The following is a 14,763-nucleotide window of genomic DNA, read 5'->3' on the forward strand; positions in this document are numbered from 1 at the left end:
GAAAACTGTTAACTGAGGGAAACAAATTTATCCACTTTTCCAACATAAACTGTATTTCAGCGTAACCTAATAGCCCTCAAGGAAGAGGAAAAGATTTTATACAGAATTCCAGCTAATAAATGAGAAAGAAATAATAAAATTTAAAACAACCTCCTGCAACTCCTAATAAAATTACTGTCTCAAGCAGCAATTATTAACGGCTGCTAAAATCATTAGGTAAAAAGATAGGAAACTTTATAAGGAAGGGATCTGAACATCACCAACCTAAACTCACTGATCAAGTTTAGCATCATTAAAACGGAGACAATCAAGCACATTGTGCCTCCCTGAAGTAATGAATTATGAAGAACACAGATTTCCCATTCCTCAAGATGAATCTAATCAAGTCTTCATTGCTAACTTCTAGTCTACAGATAAAATATGGGGTATAGAACAAATTAACTGTATGAGGAAGCAATCAAACTCAAAATTATCCTGAAAAATTCTCAGGAAGCAATCAGTGAAACCCAGAATTGTCCTGGAAAGTTCTCAGGACACACGAACCAGTTTCTTCAACAAAACAATGATGTGAAAAATAAGGGGGGGCGGGGGGCCCTTGTTGGGTGGAGTAGGAAAAGGTACTGCTCTAGATTGAGAAATTTCAAAGATATAACAAACAAACACAACACTTGGTCCACATCTGGATTCTGATTCAAAACAAGCTCAACTGTAAAAATACAATTTTGACATGAATGGAAAATTTGAATATGAATTGTGTTAGACAATGTTAAAGAACTGTTATTAATTTTGTTAGGTGTGATAATGACATAGTTAAACAAAAGCTTAAGAACAAGAAGAAGTAATCTCTTTGTGCTGACATCTGCCCAACAAGGTGGCTTGGAATGTAAGGGGAAGGACCCCCTCCAGCCACTGCAGAGGGAGGCATAAGTGGTTCAGACTCCCAGGAAGAAGTCAAAGGCCCAAACATGCTGTCCTACAGTCCCTCCAGCAGAGTGGAGCCCAACCCCACCCACTGGTCCACTGCCTGCCCCTCATATGGCCTAAAGCTTGGGTACCATCTTGGGAAACCCAAAGCCAACGGCCATCAAGGTTAGATTTTGATCCCAGAACTCAAGCCTTCCCCTTTCCCTGAGACTCTGAGGCCACATTTATTGGCAGGAGATTTTGTGAGAGAACAGAGCTGGACTGAGAGAAGCCTCACAGCAGCCCCTCCCTTTCCCTCTGGGGGGGCCCTCTTGTCCAGCTCCCACTGAAGGAGAATGACACAGAGAAGATGCAGGATGAGAAGGGTGCCAGCCTGGGATTCTACACCCAGACCTTAGCCTGCTCAGATTTTAAAAGGCGAGTGAAGAAAAGTGTGGGGGAAAAACCACAGGCACAGGTATCAGACCTTCACTGGCAAAGGTTCTGATCAGATGACCCAGAAGAAGTGATCCTGTCCAAGTTAATCATGCTGGTACAGCAGGAATACCTGAAGCCCCAGAGGAAAGGGCCTGGGGGACCCACACTCCACCTGACTCATTAGAAAGAAAATGCAAACTGAAACAGAGAAGGTGAAGATGAGAGGCAACAGGGACTTACAGCAGCTTGCTGGCCCCTTTCAGGGGCTGCCTACTGAATTCTACCTCCTGTCTCTACCCCAACACTCCCAAGGCTGGTCTCCCTCCCAACAACTCCCTGTTCCTCAAACCACTTTGCACTTTCCCATACCTTTGCCCTATACCTGGAACACCCCTTGCCCCTCCCCCTCCTCCAAACTCATCCCTGCAGGTCCAGCTCAAATGTCATGTCCACGTGGCACCCTCCCTATGCCTGGAACCACGAGGAATTAGTCCCTCTGAGGAACTCTATGCAACTATGTTACAAGCCTGTTTTCAGCCCTTAGCCTGCCGCACACTCTAGCAGTTCGGGTGGGGAGCCCTGCCCTTGCTGAGCCATCGTGAGCTCCTGGAAGAATGGTGTGACTTCCTCCTACGGGCAACCCTGCTCTTGACACAGAGCCTCTGTGCACGCGGGGAACACTCAATAAACAAGGGCAGAGCTCATCAAGACACCAACAGGTGCGTGGGTCACTGTGAACTGAAGTAAAAAGAGCTGGTCTGCTTTCCTTCCAGGCCTCTGTGGCCCTGGCTTAGGGAGGCTTGGTGAGGGGCTGGGCTTGGCTAAGTTGTTAAGGGAGCCACCTGAAGAGGGAAGAGAAGAGCCTTCTGGAGGCCTGCTTCTTCAGAGTACCTTGCTAATACAGACAACAACCGACACACAAGGTGCCAAAGGGTGTTTTCAGCATGGAATGCCTTAAGTCACACACACACACACACACACACACACACACACACACACTCACACACTCATCAAGTTCTCATCACGCATAACCAAGAATCGGAACAAGAGATAAGGGCAGCTGCTTTCTTAGTAGTGAGAACAGAGATGAAGGGAAGAGGCCCCAAAGCCTTTGACTCAGGGCCCACATGTCAGTCTACTCTCCTTCCACATCAACCCTGCTACTGGCCCTGTGACAGCTTCCCCAAAGGGATTCTGCAAAAACAGCTATGTCCACCGTGGGGCACAACTTGGTAAAGACAAGGTTCTTAGAAGTACAGACTGAGGCGCAGGGCAGTGATGCACCTACCTCTGCCCCCAAGTTCTTTGGGCACGTGCAAGGACTGTGCTGACAGCTGCCAGAGACCAGGGGACCATCCAGCAGAGCCCTAGCCCCGGCCCAACAATGGACCCTGAGAGCCCACTGGAGTGGGAGCGGAGTGTCCGTAAATACACTCGTTAAATCTTCAGGGTCTCCCCTCAGTTGTGGGCAGGATGCTTTTCCCAATAAACACCAAGCACTAAATATCCAGGTGGGTCGCTAACCAGCAAGCCAGATTCCTCTTCTAGGACTCTTAAGATGCCACACTGCCCCACATCAATGAGCTTCTCTCTCCATGCCCAGTCATGGAACCGTGCGAACCAGGGGCCTGACAACTATCACAGAGAGGGTCTGCTTACCAGCCCCTCGGTTTCCTCCGTCATCCTCTGGAAATGTGCAGCCATAGCCATGTAGTCTCGCATCTGCTTGTGACATTCGAGACACTTGATACTGTGCCGGATGAGCCTCACAGGGTCTGGGTAGAGCGGCAAAGCTGGGAGTGGGGGGCTGGCACTGCTTGAAGTGAGGCCGTGTTTGGGGGAGGAGGGGGGAGCCGGGGTTGCTGGTGCCGTGGAGTTCGCGGGGGCCGACACGAACATTTGGTCCGCAGAGATGGGCTTCACAAGCAGCTGAGAGCACTGCATGACGAGACCCTTGCTCTTGTGGTCACGGGCATGCCGGAGCAGGCTGCACTTGTTGAAGAAGAGCAGCGTCTGGGAGCACAGTGTGCACAGCACCTCGATGTGGACGCTCCGCCGGCCGTAGTGCTGGCTCAGGCTCTTCTCTAAGGCAAACGCATCCCCACACTCCAGGCAGCAGTACCCACTGGCCGGCACGTGGATCCTGCTGTCCGCAGGCGGGCTGAGATTTGGCGCGTAGAGGGGCACGGGGTTGGAGCTGTGGAGGACCTTGTTGAAGACCTCCACAACCAGTGGGGCGGCCTTTTTCACCTGGTGGACCAGGGGCACCGACATCTGCGTGAGCTGTGGCTGGCTCCGCCTCTGTGCTGAGGACTTGGCCGTCACGGACGCGGCCACACTGTGGGGGACCAGATTCAGGTTGGCTAGGTGCACGGCTTTGGGCAGGAGGTTGGCAGGGGCCAGGGTGGATGCCTGCAGTGCTGTGCTCTGCTGCTGCTTCTTGCCCATCTGTGAGCCCGAGGCAGCCCCCTTTGGGCCCCGGGACCCAGAGCTGCAGCAGGAAGTTGAAGATTCATTGGCTTTTGTCATGCTCTCATCCCCCTTCCTGTCACCCTGAGGGCTCCCTGAATTTGTGCCCACCTCAAGAAAGTGCTCCGCCCCAGACAGGGCAGTGACCTCATCCTCCTGCACCTCGCTCGGGGCCTCAGCAATGGCGCTTCCTAGAGGTGACCCAGCAGGGGACTTACTGGGATCGTCAGGGTCTGGTAGGATCCTTGTGACAGTCCGTTTGATTTCCCCTGATGATGTCTTAATGGTTTTGATTCTGACTTTGGGAATTGCTGGTGGGGAGCTGGCAGCCACAGAAGGGGAGCCTTTGCTGCTGCTGTCACTGCAGATGCTCCGAGGGCTGTCTGATGGCTTGATACTTTTTCTAGTGGCCTCCAGAGGGCTCCGGGGACTCTTTGGTGACTTGGGCATTTTGGGGCTGCCTTTGGAGCCCTCTTTTGTGGGCCCTGAGGGATCCTTTGTGTGGGTAGGCTGATCCTCCTTGGTGACACTGGCCACTCGTTTAGCCTGCAGGGCCACCAAGGCTGCAACACAAGAGGACAGCTTGGAATGAGCTGGCTTAAGACGCTGCCTAGGGGGCACTGACGAGCAGGTACCTAGCTCCGAGGCAAGCCCCTTAGGCTCTCCGATACTGTGGCCGGGGTGGCTGTTGAACTCCAAAGCTTCCCCAAAGAATCGACTGGTATCCAGCTCCTTGTGAGGTTCCACTGCCTTCTGCCCACCTTGCTCGTGCTCCTGCTGACTCCCCAGGGGCAGGGGTTCTGGCTTGGGCTCTTTCTTACAAAAGTGATCAAACATATGCAGCTCTGGGACTGGAAACTTAGTCAGAGCCTCCAGGACCGGGCCCCCCACAGACTCACACCCAGGAGGGGGTGGGAAGTAACTGTCAGCGTGCTTGGGCTTTATCCCAAACCCATTATCTTTGATGGCATCCTCGGGTTCGGGGCTGGAGATTGGACTGAACTGGTTAAAGGTTGGTAAGGGCTCTGACTTGGAAGGTTCCAGCTTGCCGGGGAAACTCCTGGTACTATCTCCATTCATGAAAGTGGAATCAAACTTCCCACAGTTGTGGCCTAGGTTGTGGGGATCCGGAGGCAGGTCCGAGCCCCGGAATCCATTGTGTAGGAGGCTGGAAGCGACGTGGTCTTTCTCCGCTTCAAATGACTCCTGGCGGCTGGTGTTCTTGACGATGACACTCACGGCTGGCACATCTGAGGCTGATCCTGAGTGAGACAAGGACACATTCTCATCCATACACATGCCTGGAGGTTTGAGGGGACTCTCATTCTCCTCACTGGGGGTCTGGATGGCCTCCTTGGCATCAAGGCTGGTGGGGTCTGGGATGTCAAAGGCAGCCAGAAGGTCATCAAAATCTGGAGTTTTCATATCCCCCATGGCTGGATGCTGGCAAGGGCTGTAACAGAAACAGAGAACAGAATCAGTGATCACCAGGATCCCACTGGGCTCTGTCCAGCATCATCTTCATCACAAACCCATCTCGCTAACACACATGCAGCCAGCACGCACATGCACAAATCCCCACGCTATGGGAAGTCACACACCTGAGTTTTACCCCAACAGGTTTCCAAAATGCTGGGGACATTGCGGGAGGAGTGGAAAGAAAAGTTAGTATGTAGTGACAAGTCTGCCTGGCAGGCTCTACACAATAATACCTTGAAATTCCTGGTTGGTTGCAGAGCCAAAAAGAGGGTACACTCACACCACACTCCAGAGCCAAAAAGAGGGTACACTCACACCACACTCCCTCAATTTCTCAGAGAATATCATCACTCGATGATCATAAGCATTAGCAAAAAACCAATCACTCAGCCCTTTTAAAAAAAAAAAGCATGGCTCAGCACCTCCGTTCTTTAGAAAACTTCTGATTCATATGAGACTTGGCTATAACTTCTGCTAATTTACTTAGTAATTAATCATTAACTTTGTATAACTTGTTTTTTTGCTGCATGAATCCAAGCAAATCCAAAATGATTTACCACTGCCAGAATTAAACAAACTCTAACAGATTATGTCATCCCCTAGGTATTTTTTTCTCTAGTCAGTGTCTGCTTGATTCCTTAATTTTCACCCCAAATCTGTTATTGGTTGGTGAATGGATACTAAACCTGAGGGACAGGGTGACTCTCAAAGAAACACACAGTTATCAAACTGGCCAGAGAATAGTTTTAGAGAAGCCCTAAATTTTATTTTAACTTAATACACAAAGGAAAGAAAATCCACCTGTTTCCTTCATGATCTGTAGAAGCAGAGCTACAAAAACTACTGCAAAGGAGGAAACCCAAGGCCCTACGAAAGAGGCCTTCCCTTAGGAAGTTACTAAAATACTCACACTTAGATAAGACATGAAGCTGCCTGGCTCAAACCTGCTGGAAAGAGGAAGAAAAAACCCACTATCTCCCTTGTTCAGCCCATAAATCCTGCATCTGCTTCAGCATCCCAGAGCCTTATTTGCTTCAGTATTTCCTACACCATGTTTGTACTGAAAGCCTTTGTGGATGCAGATTGACACAACTCTTTTAGAAAGCAGTACAGTAGCTGCACAGAACCAGGTCAGGGGCAAATCCTTGGGTCCAGGAACCCCACTGCCAGAAATTTATCCTAAGAACAAAAATTCCCAAAAGCTATATGCAAAAGTATACAGCATTATTAAAACAACACAAAAAGGAGACACCCACATACACACAAAGAATCTAAATGTCCAAGGACAGGGAATGGTTAAGTAACTGATAGACTATTATGTAGTTATTAAAAATCCCAATTATGAAATCTATGTAGCAACATGAAAAATTACTTACAGTGTTAAGATTAAAATAAAAAACACATACAAAAATGTTGTCAAACTATGACAATGTAAAACTAAGTATCCACTTGAGCCAAGATTAAAAGAGAAAAGTAATTTATGCAGGGTGGTGGGATCACTGGTGTGTTAATTTTTCACAACTTTTGTGTGTGTGTGCTGGTAGACTGCCTTTATAATTTTAAAAAGGGAAAATAAAGAAAAGAACAAAAATTAGAACCACAGGGGAACAGCTGGCAGAGATATATCTATTGCCATCCCATGGGATCAACAGGCTTGCAGGTTTGGTTTCTTGTCCCACCCCACCAAGCCCCAACAAAACACATCTGCCTTCTTAAGAGAGTTCTCACGGAAAATGAAACAGACCGTCCCATTGGGAAGATATCTAATTATGGTAGATACTAATAAAGTGAAATACCAGTTAACTAAATATGAGTGGGCAGAATATCTCGCTGAAATGAGATGTAAAGTTTCTGGACAACAAATGATTGTTTGGTGGAATAAAACTGTTGGAGCCCATAAGCGAGGGGAATATACTGGATATCATTGGAAGCAATCAGCATCCCAATACCAAGTGAACTACTTTGCAGGCTGATCCCAACTATAAGGAAACACCTATGTGGTATTTGCTTTATAAGCTTATCTCCAACTCCCCCCCACCCCCCTTCAGTCTAGGAAAAAAAGATTGAGGGAGAAGGGTGGAATAGATTAGTCTTCTTAAGGTGCTGGGAAAAGCCTGTGGGGGAGGAGGGGTAGTAGTTGGCAGTGTGTGCAAGGATTATCGAGAAGCCTACTACTGTTTAACTCCAAGTCACAGAGGCTTGAAGCAGAGAGATACAACATGAAAGTAATGATGTTCTCCACACAGAGAAATCTCAGGGATTGGCCAAGAATGGTCAGAGGTCAGAGCAAAAGGTATCTTTTGCTAGGAAAATCAGAGCTAATAAATGGTGTGGCAGCTCAACATCAGCAGCAGGAAAAACTTTTATAACCTTTGAATTTTAAATACCAAGGCTGATACTTTTTAAAAGCCAAAGATCAAATCCTGTTTTCTATTTAGCCCTAGTAAGGACAACCAAAATCAGCAGCAATCGATAACTGTTAAAAGACTTACAGTGGGGGACTTTCCTGGTGGTCCAGTGGTTAAGACTCCGTGCTCCCAATGCAGGGGGCCCGGGTTCGATCCCTGATCAGGGAACTAGATCCTGCACGCTGCAACTAAGACCTGGTGCAGCCAAATAAATAAATAAATAAATATTTTTTAAAAAAAGACTCACAGTGTGCCCAAGTGTCTGTATTTCTTTAAACTCTGCTCTAAAGTAAATATCGCATTGTTTATAAGTAGAAAGTAGAAATTAATCAAAATGTACCCTGTTATAAAAGCAAAGGAGAGGGACTTCCTTGATGGTGCAGTGATTAAGAATCTGCCTGCCAACGAAGTGAGAGAGTGGCATTGACATATATACACTACCAAATGTTAAATAGATAGCTAGCGGGAAGCAACCACATAGCACAGTGAGACCAGCTCGGTGCTTTGTGACCACCTAGAGGGGTGGGATAGGGAGGGTGGGAGGGAGATGCAAGAGGGAGGGGATACGGGGATATATGTATATGTATAGCTGATTCACTTTGTTATACAGCAGAAACTAACACAACAATGTCAAGTAATTATACTCCAATAAAGAGGTTAAAAAAAAAAAAAAGGAATCCGCCTGCCAATGCAGGGGACACAGGTTCGATCCCTGGTCCGGGAAAATCCCACATGCCGTGGCACAACTAAGCCCGTGCGCCACAACTACTGAAGCCCGTGCACCTAGAGCCCATGCTCAACAATAATAGAAGCCACCGCAATAAGAAGCCCACGCACCAAAGAGTAGCCCCTGCTCACCGCAACTAGAGAAAGCCAGCACGCAGCAAAGAAAACCCAACGCAGCCAAAAAAAAACAAAGTAGAAAAAAAAAGCAAAGGAGAAACTGCAAAGAAAAAGACTACCAATAAAAAGTTCTCTTCATCAAAAACCTGCCAACACATAGTTAAAAAGCAAACAACCAAAAGGAAGATTTGCAACATATAATAATTACTATCATTAATATCTTTATTAATATGTAAAAGGCCCTTAAAAAGTAGTTAGTAAAAGATAATCAACATATTAGAAAAATAAGCAAAAGTGATGAGCAGGCACTTAAAAAAAGAACAACCACAAACGGACAATTCATACATAACAAAAGTTGCAACCTCACAAAAAATTAGAGAAACACAAATTGAAATAATGAGAAACATTTTTGGCTTATTAAATTGACCAAAGTTTTCAAAAACTAATAATCCCCAGTGTTGGCAGAGATGTAGCAAAATAAGCATTTTGAAAGTAATAGAAATTGATACAACCTGTCTAAAGAGCAATTTAGCAATACATACATAAGGCTCAATAATTCCACTTCCAGATATTTATCCTAAGGAAATAGAGATGCATGTGACAAAAATAATCATTACAGAATTATTTATAACAAAATTATTTTATAACAAAAAATGAGACACAACCTAAAGTCCCAACAATAGGAAGTTGGTTCAATAAATTATGGTCTATTTACACAATTAAATACTAGGCATCATTATAGATCAATATTTACGACTATGAGAAATGCTCCTAAAATGAAGAAAAAAGATACTGAAGTGTACACACAGTACAATCTTTATTTAAAACAAAAAAATTTTTTTACTATACATAGTTCTTATGAAAAAGCCTAGAGGAATACTCTAAAATGTCAAAAATATCTCAACAGATAATGAAATTATTTTCTTTCCTTTTTATCTACATTTTCAAATTATTTATTCAAACGATTTATTTCAAATTTTATTGCTTAAGTAATTTTATTAAATTATATTTTTAACCTATGAAAAGAAGAAATTAGGCAGGCCAAAAAAATTTGAGGCACTTGGGGCTTCCCTGGTGGTGCAGTGGTTAAGAACCCACCTGCCAATGCAGGGGACACGGGTTCAAGCCCTGGTCCGGGAAGATTCCCACATGCCGCGTAGCACCTAAGCCCCATGCGCCACAACTACCAGCCTGTGCTCTAGAGCCCTCGTGCCTAGAGCCTGAGCTCCACAACAAGAGAAGCCACTGCAATGAGAAGCCCATGCACTGCAATGAAGAGTAGCCCCCACCCACGCAACTAGAGAAAGCCCGCATGCAGCAACGAAGACCCAACGCAGCCAAAGATAAATAAATAAAATAAAATAAATAAATTTATATTAAAAAAAAATTGGGGGAGCTTCTTACAGAGGACTCTAAAAATCATCACTGTAAAACTCTTTAAGCACATCTGGCATGACTCAGCAAGGGACTGCCAGCTAGAAAAATCGGTGAAGTAACTTAATTAAAATTAAAGGTGTAGTCAAAATAAAAAGCTTCAGCATACACCAGTGTCTGCAACTTGTTGCAAGCAGCCGAAGTTGGAAAGAGCAAACCACAGACGGCTGCCTGCCTACCTTGCCTGGGGGCAGTCCTCAGGACCCAGAGGTGATGGCCCCTGCCCCATGCCCACAAATACCAGCCTAGGAACCATGGCTCACCCTGCAGAGCACTCAGCAGGGTTTACCCTGAAGCATCTGAACAAGCTAGAGCCACGCATGGTGAGCTCACCCAGTGATCTAGAATGGCCTAGTCAACAGACAAGGCAGGCTCCCCGGTTCTCTGAGCCCTAGGCCAAGAGCAAATTTCACTCAAAGGTGAGAAGGTAGAACCATGCTACGATACATACAACCCCCTTGGGGGTGAACTGGCAGACTGACGCTGTATCCTCTCAGGGTAAGTTTCTATTCAGGGAAGATCTGGAAACTAAAAAAAATGTTAAAGTGAATATAAATACCCAGTATTTATTACAGGGTCTACTAGCTGCCCAGGAAATTTTGCCAGTTAAGTAAACATATCAACTAGGTGAGAGGGAGGGAAGAACACCTTAATTTTAAAACGGCCTCATCAGGCCTAATTAACCTATTCGAATTCTTTGAGGAGATAAAAACAATATGATTATGGCAGAACTAGTAGGCAGAATTTCTAATGCCAAAATTCCACCAAAAAAACAACACACTGAATTCCATGTTGCATGTATGTTTGTCTTTATGTGATTGTCATTTATGGGAAACCATGAACGACGGTGTTTTTTAACCCATTGACCAGTTCTGGACTGGAGCGCAATGCTTTCATAAATTGCCTAGAATGATAGTTCCCAACCCATTGGGGACCCAACTTCATATCCACAAATATGTTCCCAATGACCAGCCATTAAAAACACCATTACTGAATGAGAGTCCATGAAAAAATTAATTTGAAAAGGAGGTCTCAATGCTTTGGTAACCAATAATCTAGCAGAAAAACATTAGGTTGTAAGATTCATGAGGGAAGAGACTTATCTGTCTCATTCACCACTGCATTCTCCATTAGGCAGTCAATAAATATTTGTTGAAGCAATAAAATGAAACCTTCAAGACTGCAAATGGCCTAAAAGCTGTTCCAGAAATGAAAATGCGAAATTAAAAGACAAGTTCTAAGGAGGCTGTATGAATAGGCGAAATTATGGCAAAGTAGCATTAGTGAAAGCAAATGTGAAGGAACGTTTAGGGAAAAGCAATTCCAATTATACTAGAATATATATGGTTATGGTTAGATTAATGGGTTCTAAGCTAAACTGTTCAATAAAGAAGCATCAGCTTAGACTGTTCCCTTAAGACACCACGTTGTATGTTTCATCACAAAAGGCCCAGAAAACACTGGGCATTATCAGAAAGGACACTGGAAACAAAATAAAACTTGTGATCCTGCCCTTATTCACAACCACTCAGTGTCCACAGAGAGATGTGCTGAGCAGTTTTGGCTCCCCACACTTTAAGAAAGATGTACCAGGGCTTCCCTGGTGGCGCAGTGGTTGAGAATCTGCCTGCTAATGCAGGGGACACGGGTTCGAGCCCTGGTCTGGGGGGATCACACATACCGCGGAGCAACTAGGCCCGTGAGCCACAACTACTGAGCCTGCGCGTCTGGAGCCTGTGCTCTGCAACAAGAGAGGCCGTAATAGTGAGAGGCCCTTACACCGTGATGAAGAGTGGCCCCTGCTTGGCACAACTAGAGTAAGCCCTCGCACAGAAACAAAGACCCAACACAGCAAAAATAAATAAATTAATTAATAAACTCCTACCCCCAACATCTTCTTAAAAAAAAAAAAATAGAAAGATGTACGAGAGTTGGAAAAGGTCCTGAGAAATGAGACTGAGTAGATGGAAGAGCTTTCTAATAAGAGCCTAAAAATTAGAACTCTATTTTATTCTAGAGAGATGAAGATTTAGGGGAAAGGGGGAACATAATTGAAATATAGGTTTGTTCATCAAACCTCAAACACTAGAGAGCAGAGGGCAGCATTTTTGAAGTTTGAAGTAAATAAAAGATATAGACCAAAACCAACAACAACAACTTAATCCATTAGTCAGAAAATATACTGATATTGTTAAAGGTAAAATATATAAATGTAGTAACATCCACACTTATTCAAATCTATAATTTTTTTTTTTAAAGGCTCTGAGAAACTAAAAACAAGGAATTGTCACTAAATCCATGAGCTTTCTTTCCCTCAGCACTGAAGCCTTTGAATTTCAAATAACGTTAAACTTGGTCACCTGTTTTTCTTTTTCTTTTTCTTTTTTTTTTTTGCGGTACGCGGGCCTCTCACTGTTGTGGCCTCTCCCGTTGCGGAGCACAGGCTCCGGACGCGCAGGCTCAGTGGCCATGGCTCACGGGCTCAGCCGCTCCATGGCACGTGGGATCTTCCTGGACCGGGGCACAAACCCATGTGCCCTGCATCGGCAGGCGGACTCTCAACCACTGCGCCACCAGGGAAGCCCCACCTGTTTTTCTTAATAATATTAAGTTCAGCAATAACAGAACATCAAGGGGGCAGATACACTCCAAATTTAAGAAAAGTCTGATCTCTATTCAGTATATTCTGTCTAATGAAACACGGAAACAAATAACATCACAGATTTATACGATGAAAATGAAAGACCACATGATTTAGGGAACACTGGGCTGTGAAACAACAAAATTGTTTCCTTTTATTTGCCACCTTGTTGGATGAGGACTAGAAGGAAGGATGAGTATGTATGTTTTACAACCTGTAGGTGAACTCTTTACCCTACTGCCCCACATGACTGAATATGGCGTAGATACTGACATAAACTGTGTTCAATTATTGTTATAACAGTTAAGAGTTTAAAAATGGATAAATAGGGACTTCCCTGGTGGCGCAGTGGTTAAGAATCTGCCTGCCAATGCAGGGGACGCAGGTTCGAGCCCTGGTCCAGGAAGATCCCACATGCCGCGGCGCAACTAAGCCCACGCACCACAACTACTGAGCCCGCGCTCTAGAGCCCGCGCGCCACAACTACTGAGCCCGCGTACCACAATTACTGAAGCCCACACACGTAGGGCCTGTGCTCCACAACAAGAGAAGCCACCACCATGAGAAGCCCGTGCACCACAACGAAGAGTAGCCCCCACTCGCCACAACCAGAGAAAAGCCCACATGCAGCAACAAAGACCCAATGCAGCCAAAAATAAAATAAATTTATAAAAATAAATAAATAAATAAAAATGGATAAATAAAATTTCCCCCAGCTTTCTATTTCAGAAGGAACATCCCAGGGGATAATAAAGCAAAAAATAACTCAAACTGTATGAGACACAGAGAGAGAGAGAGAGAGAGAGAGAGAGATTATTTAGCAGACCCTAAGAAAGTACTTGAGTTTGTTCCCAGGTGGGAGAACTTCTGTACCAGGAATGGAAACTGGGCAAGGGGAAAGAGAGAATGAGCAAGCAAGCACAAGAGCAAGCTGCTACTCCCATGACTTGCAGGAACTTCAATCTGGACTCTGGCTGGAACACTGATCAGAAAGAGACACTGCTTCTATGGGTGGTGGAGAAGGGAGCTCAGTGAAACTTTAGCTGGATCAAAGGGAACAGAAAAAAAGATTTCCTGGACCCAGAATGAAGCCCCAGACTGGGAATAGTAGAGCTAAAAGAATAAGAAATTGTGAACCACGGAGAACTAGCTTTCACCCCTATGCTGTCACCAATTACCTATGTAAGGATCTTAGGCAGGCCTTGGTTTAATATGTAAAATTAAACTAACCTGAAGGGTCTCTGAGACCTTGAACAGGCTAGGCTACAACAGCTGGGCAAATTAATCTAGAACTATTGGATTTCTACATAAAACTTAAGTCCTAAAGTAGACAAGCAGACTCTCTGCCACATACATACTACTGCCCTCCTGAATACACATCTGAGGCCTTCTTATAGGTCTAAGTGATCCCAAGTCACAGACATTCTGAGTCAATCAGTGGTCAATGCTTCATTTCATGAGGCACCTGGCATTCTAATCATTAGCAAAGAACAGCCCAAAGAGATTCTCAGCAGTATACAAGAAAACAGATGCCCCAACAGACCCAGGCAAAACAACAAAGCGTTTCACTTGTCTTTTCCTCTATCTGGTCTTAGTCCTGCCAATGCATATTTTGCCAGAATGGTTGCTGTAAAACACTTATCTGATCACAGAGACGTCCCAGTTCAAAATCCCCATCACCTTCAGTAAGTAAACTCTTCTTCCAGCGTGCAGAAGCCATTCCCATCTGGTCTGTGTCCACCTCTCCAGCCACTTCCCAGGGTACATTTCAGTCACTGGTGTCAGAGCTTGAGCTGTTCCTCCTGAGTGGCCCCAAACATAAATCTGCCCGAGAACTCCTCATCCCCAAGCTCCTGTTCCAGGGCCCCTCCTCCTGGATGCCTTCTCTGAGTCCTCTGCCCTTCCCTTCCTCCCTTCCTCTATGGCAGCACTTCCCACAGTAGGCTGGGATCCTAAGTTTTCTCATCAGTCTGTGAGTCTCCCGAAAATTGGGGTCATATCCTTTACCTCTATGCCCAGGGCCTAACACACCTAGTTCCCAATGTTATGGGGGTTGTCACTGCTCCCACCCCTCCCAGAACCTTTCCTTGAAGCCTCTCCAAACCCTGGCTGATACACCTGTCCCTGCCTGCCCTGCCCAAGATGTCT

The 14,763-nt window shown here is 45.5% G+C and overlaps 1 protein-coding gene across 14 annotated transcripts in view; it reads right to left on the bottom strand.

Annotated features, from left to right (window-relative positions):
* The window catches only part of ZNF592 (zinc finger protein 592), a 59,708-nt gene that overhangs the window by 26,883 nt on the left and 18,062 nt on the right, over positions 1-14,763 (bottom strand). For 8 of the 14 annotated variants that reach the window (XR_004475964.2, XM_033402907.2, XM_049705764.1 and 5 more), the window contains one exon: positions 3,001-5,263. Coding sequence is in view for 13 of the 14 variants with exons in the window: in XM_033402907.2 (XP_033258798.1) it covers positions 3,001-5,263 (2,263 nt within the window). In the remaining variant the exon portion in view is untranslated. Of the gene's footprint in view, positions 1-3,000; positions 5,264-7,781; positions 14,418-14,763 lie in introns of all 14 variants that reach the window. The other 6 variants (XM_049705767.1, XM_049705765.1, XM_049705768.1 and 3 more) reach the window with 3 other exon arrangements.

This window comes from Orcinus orca, chromosome 2 (genome assembly GCF_937001465.1).
Source record: "Orcinus orca chromosome 2, mOrcOrc1.1, whole genome shotgun sequence".
Lineage (NCBI taxonomy): Eukaryota > Metazoa > Chordata > Mammalia > Artiodactyla > Delphinidae > Orcinus > Orcinus orca.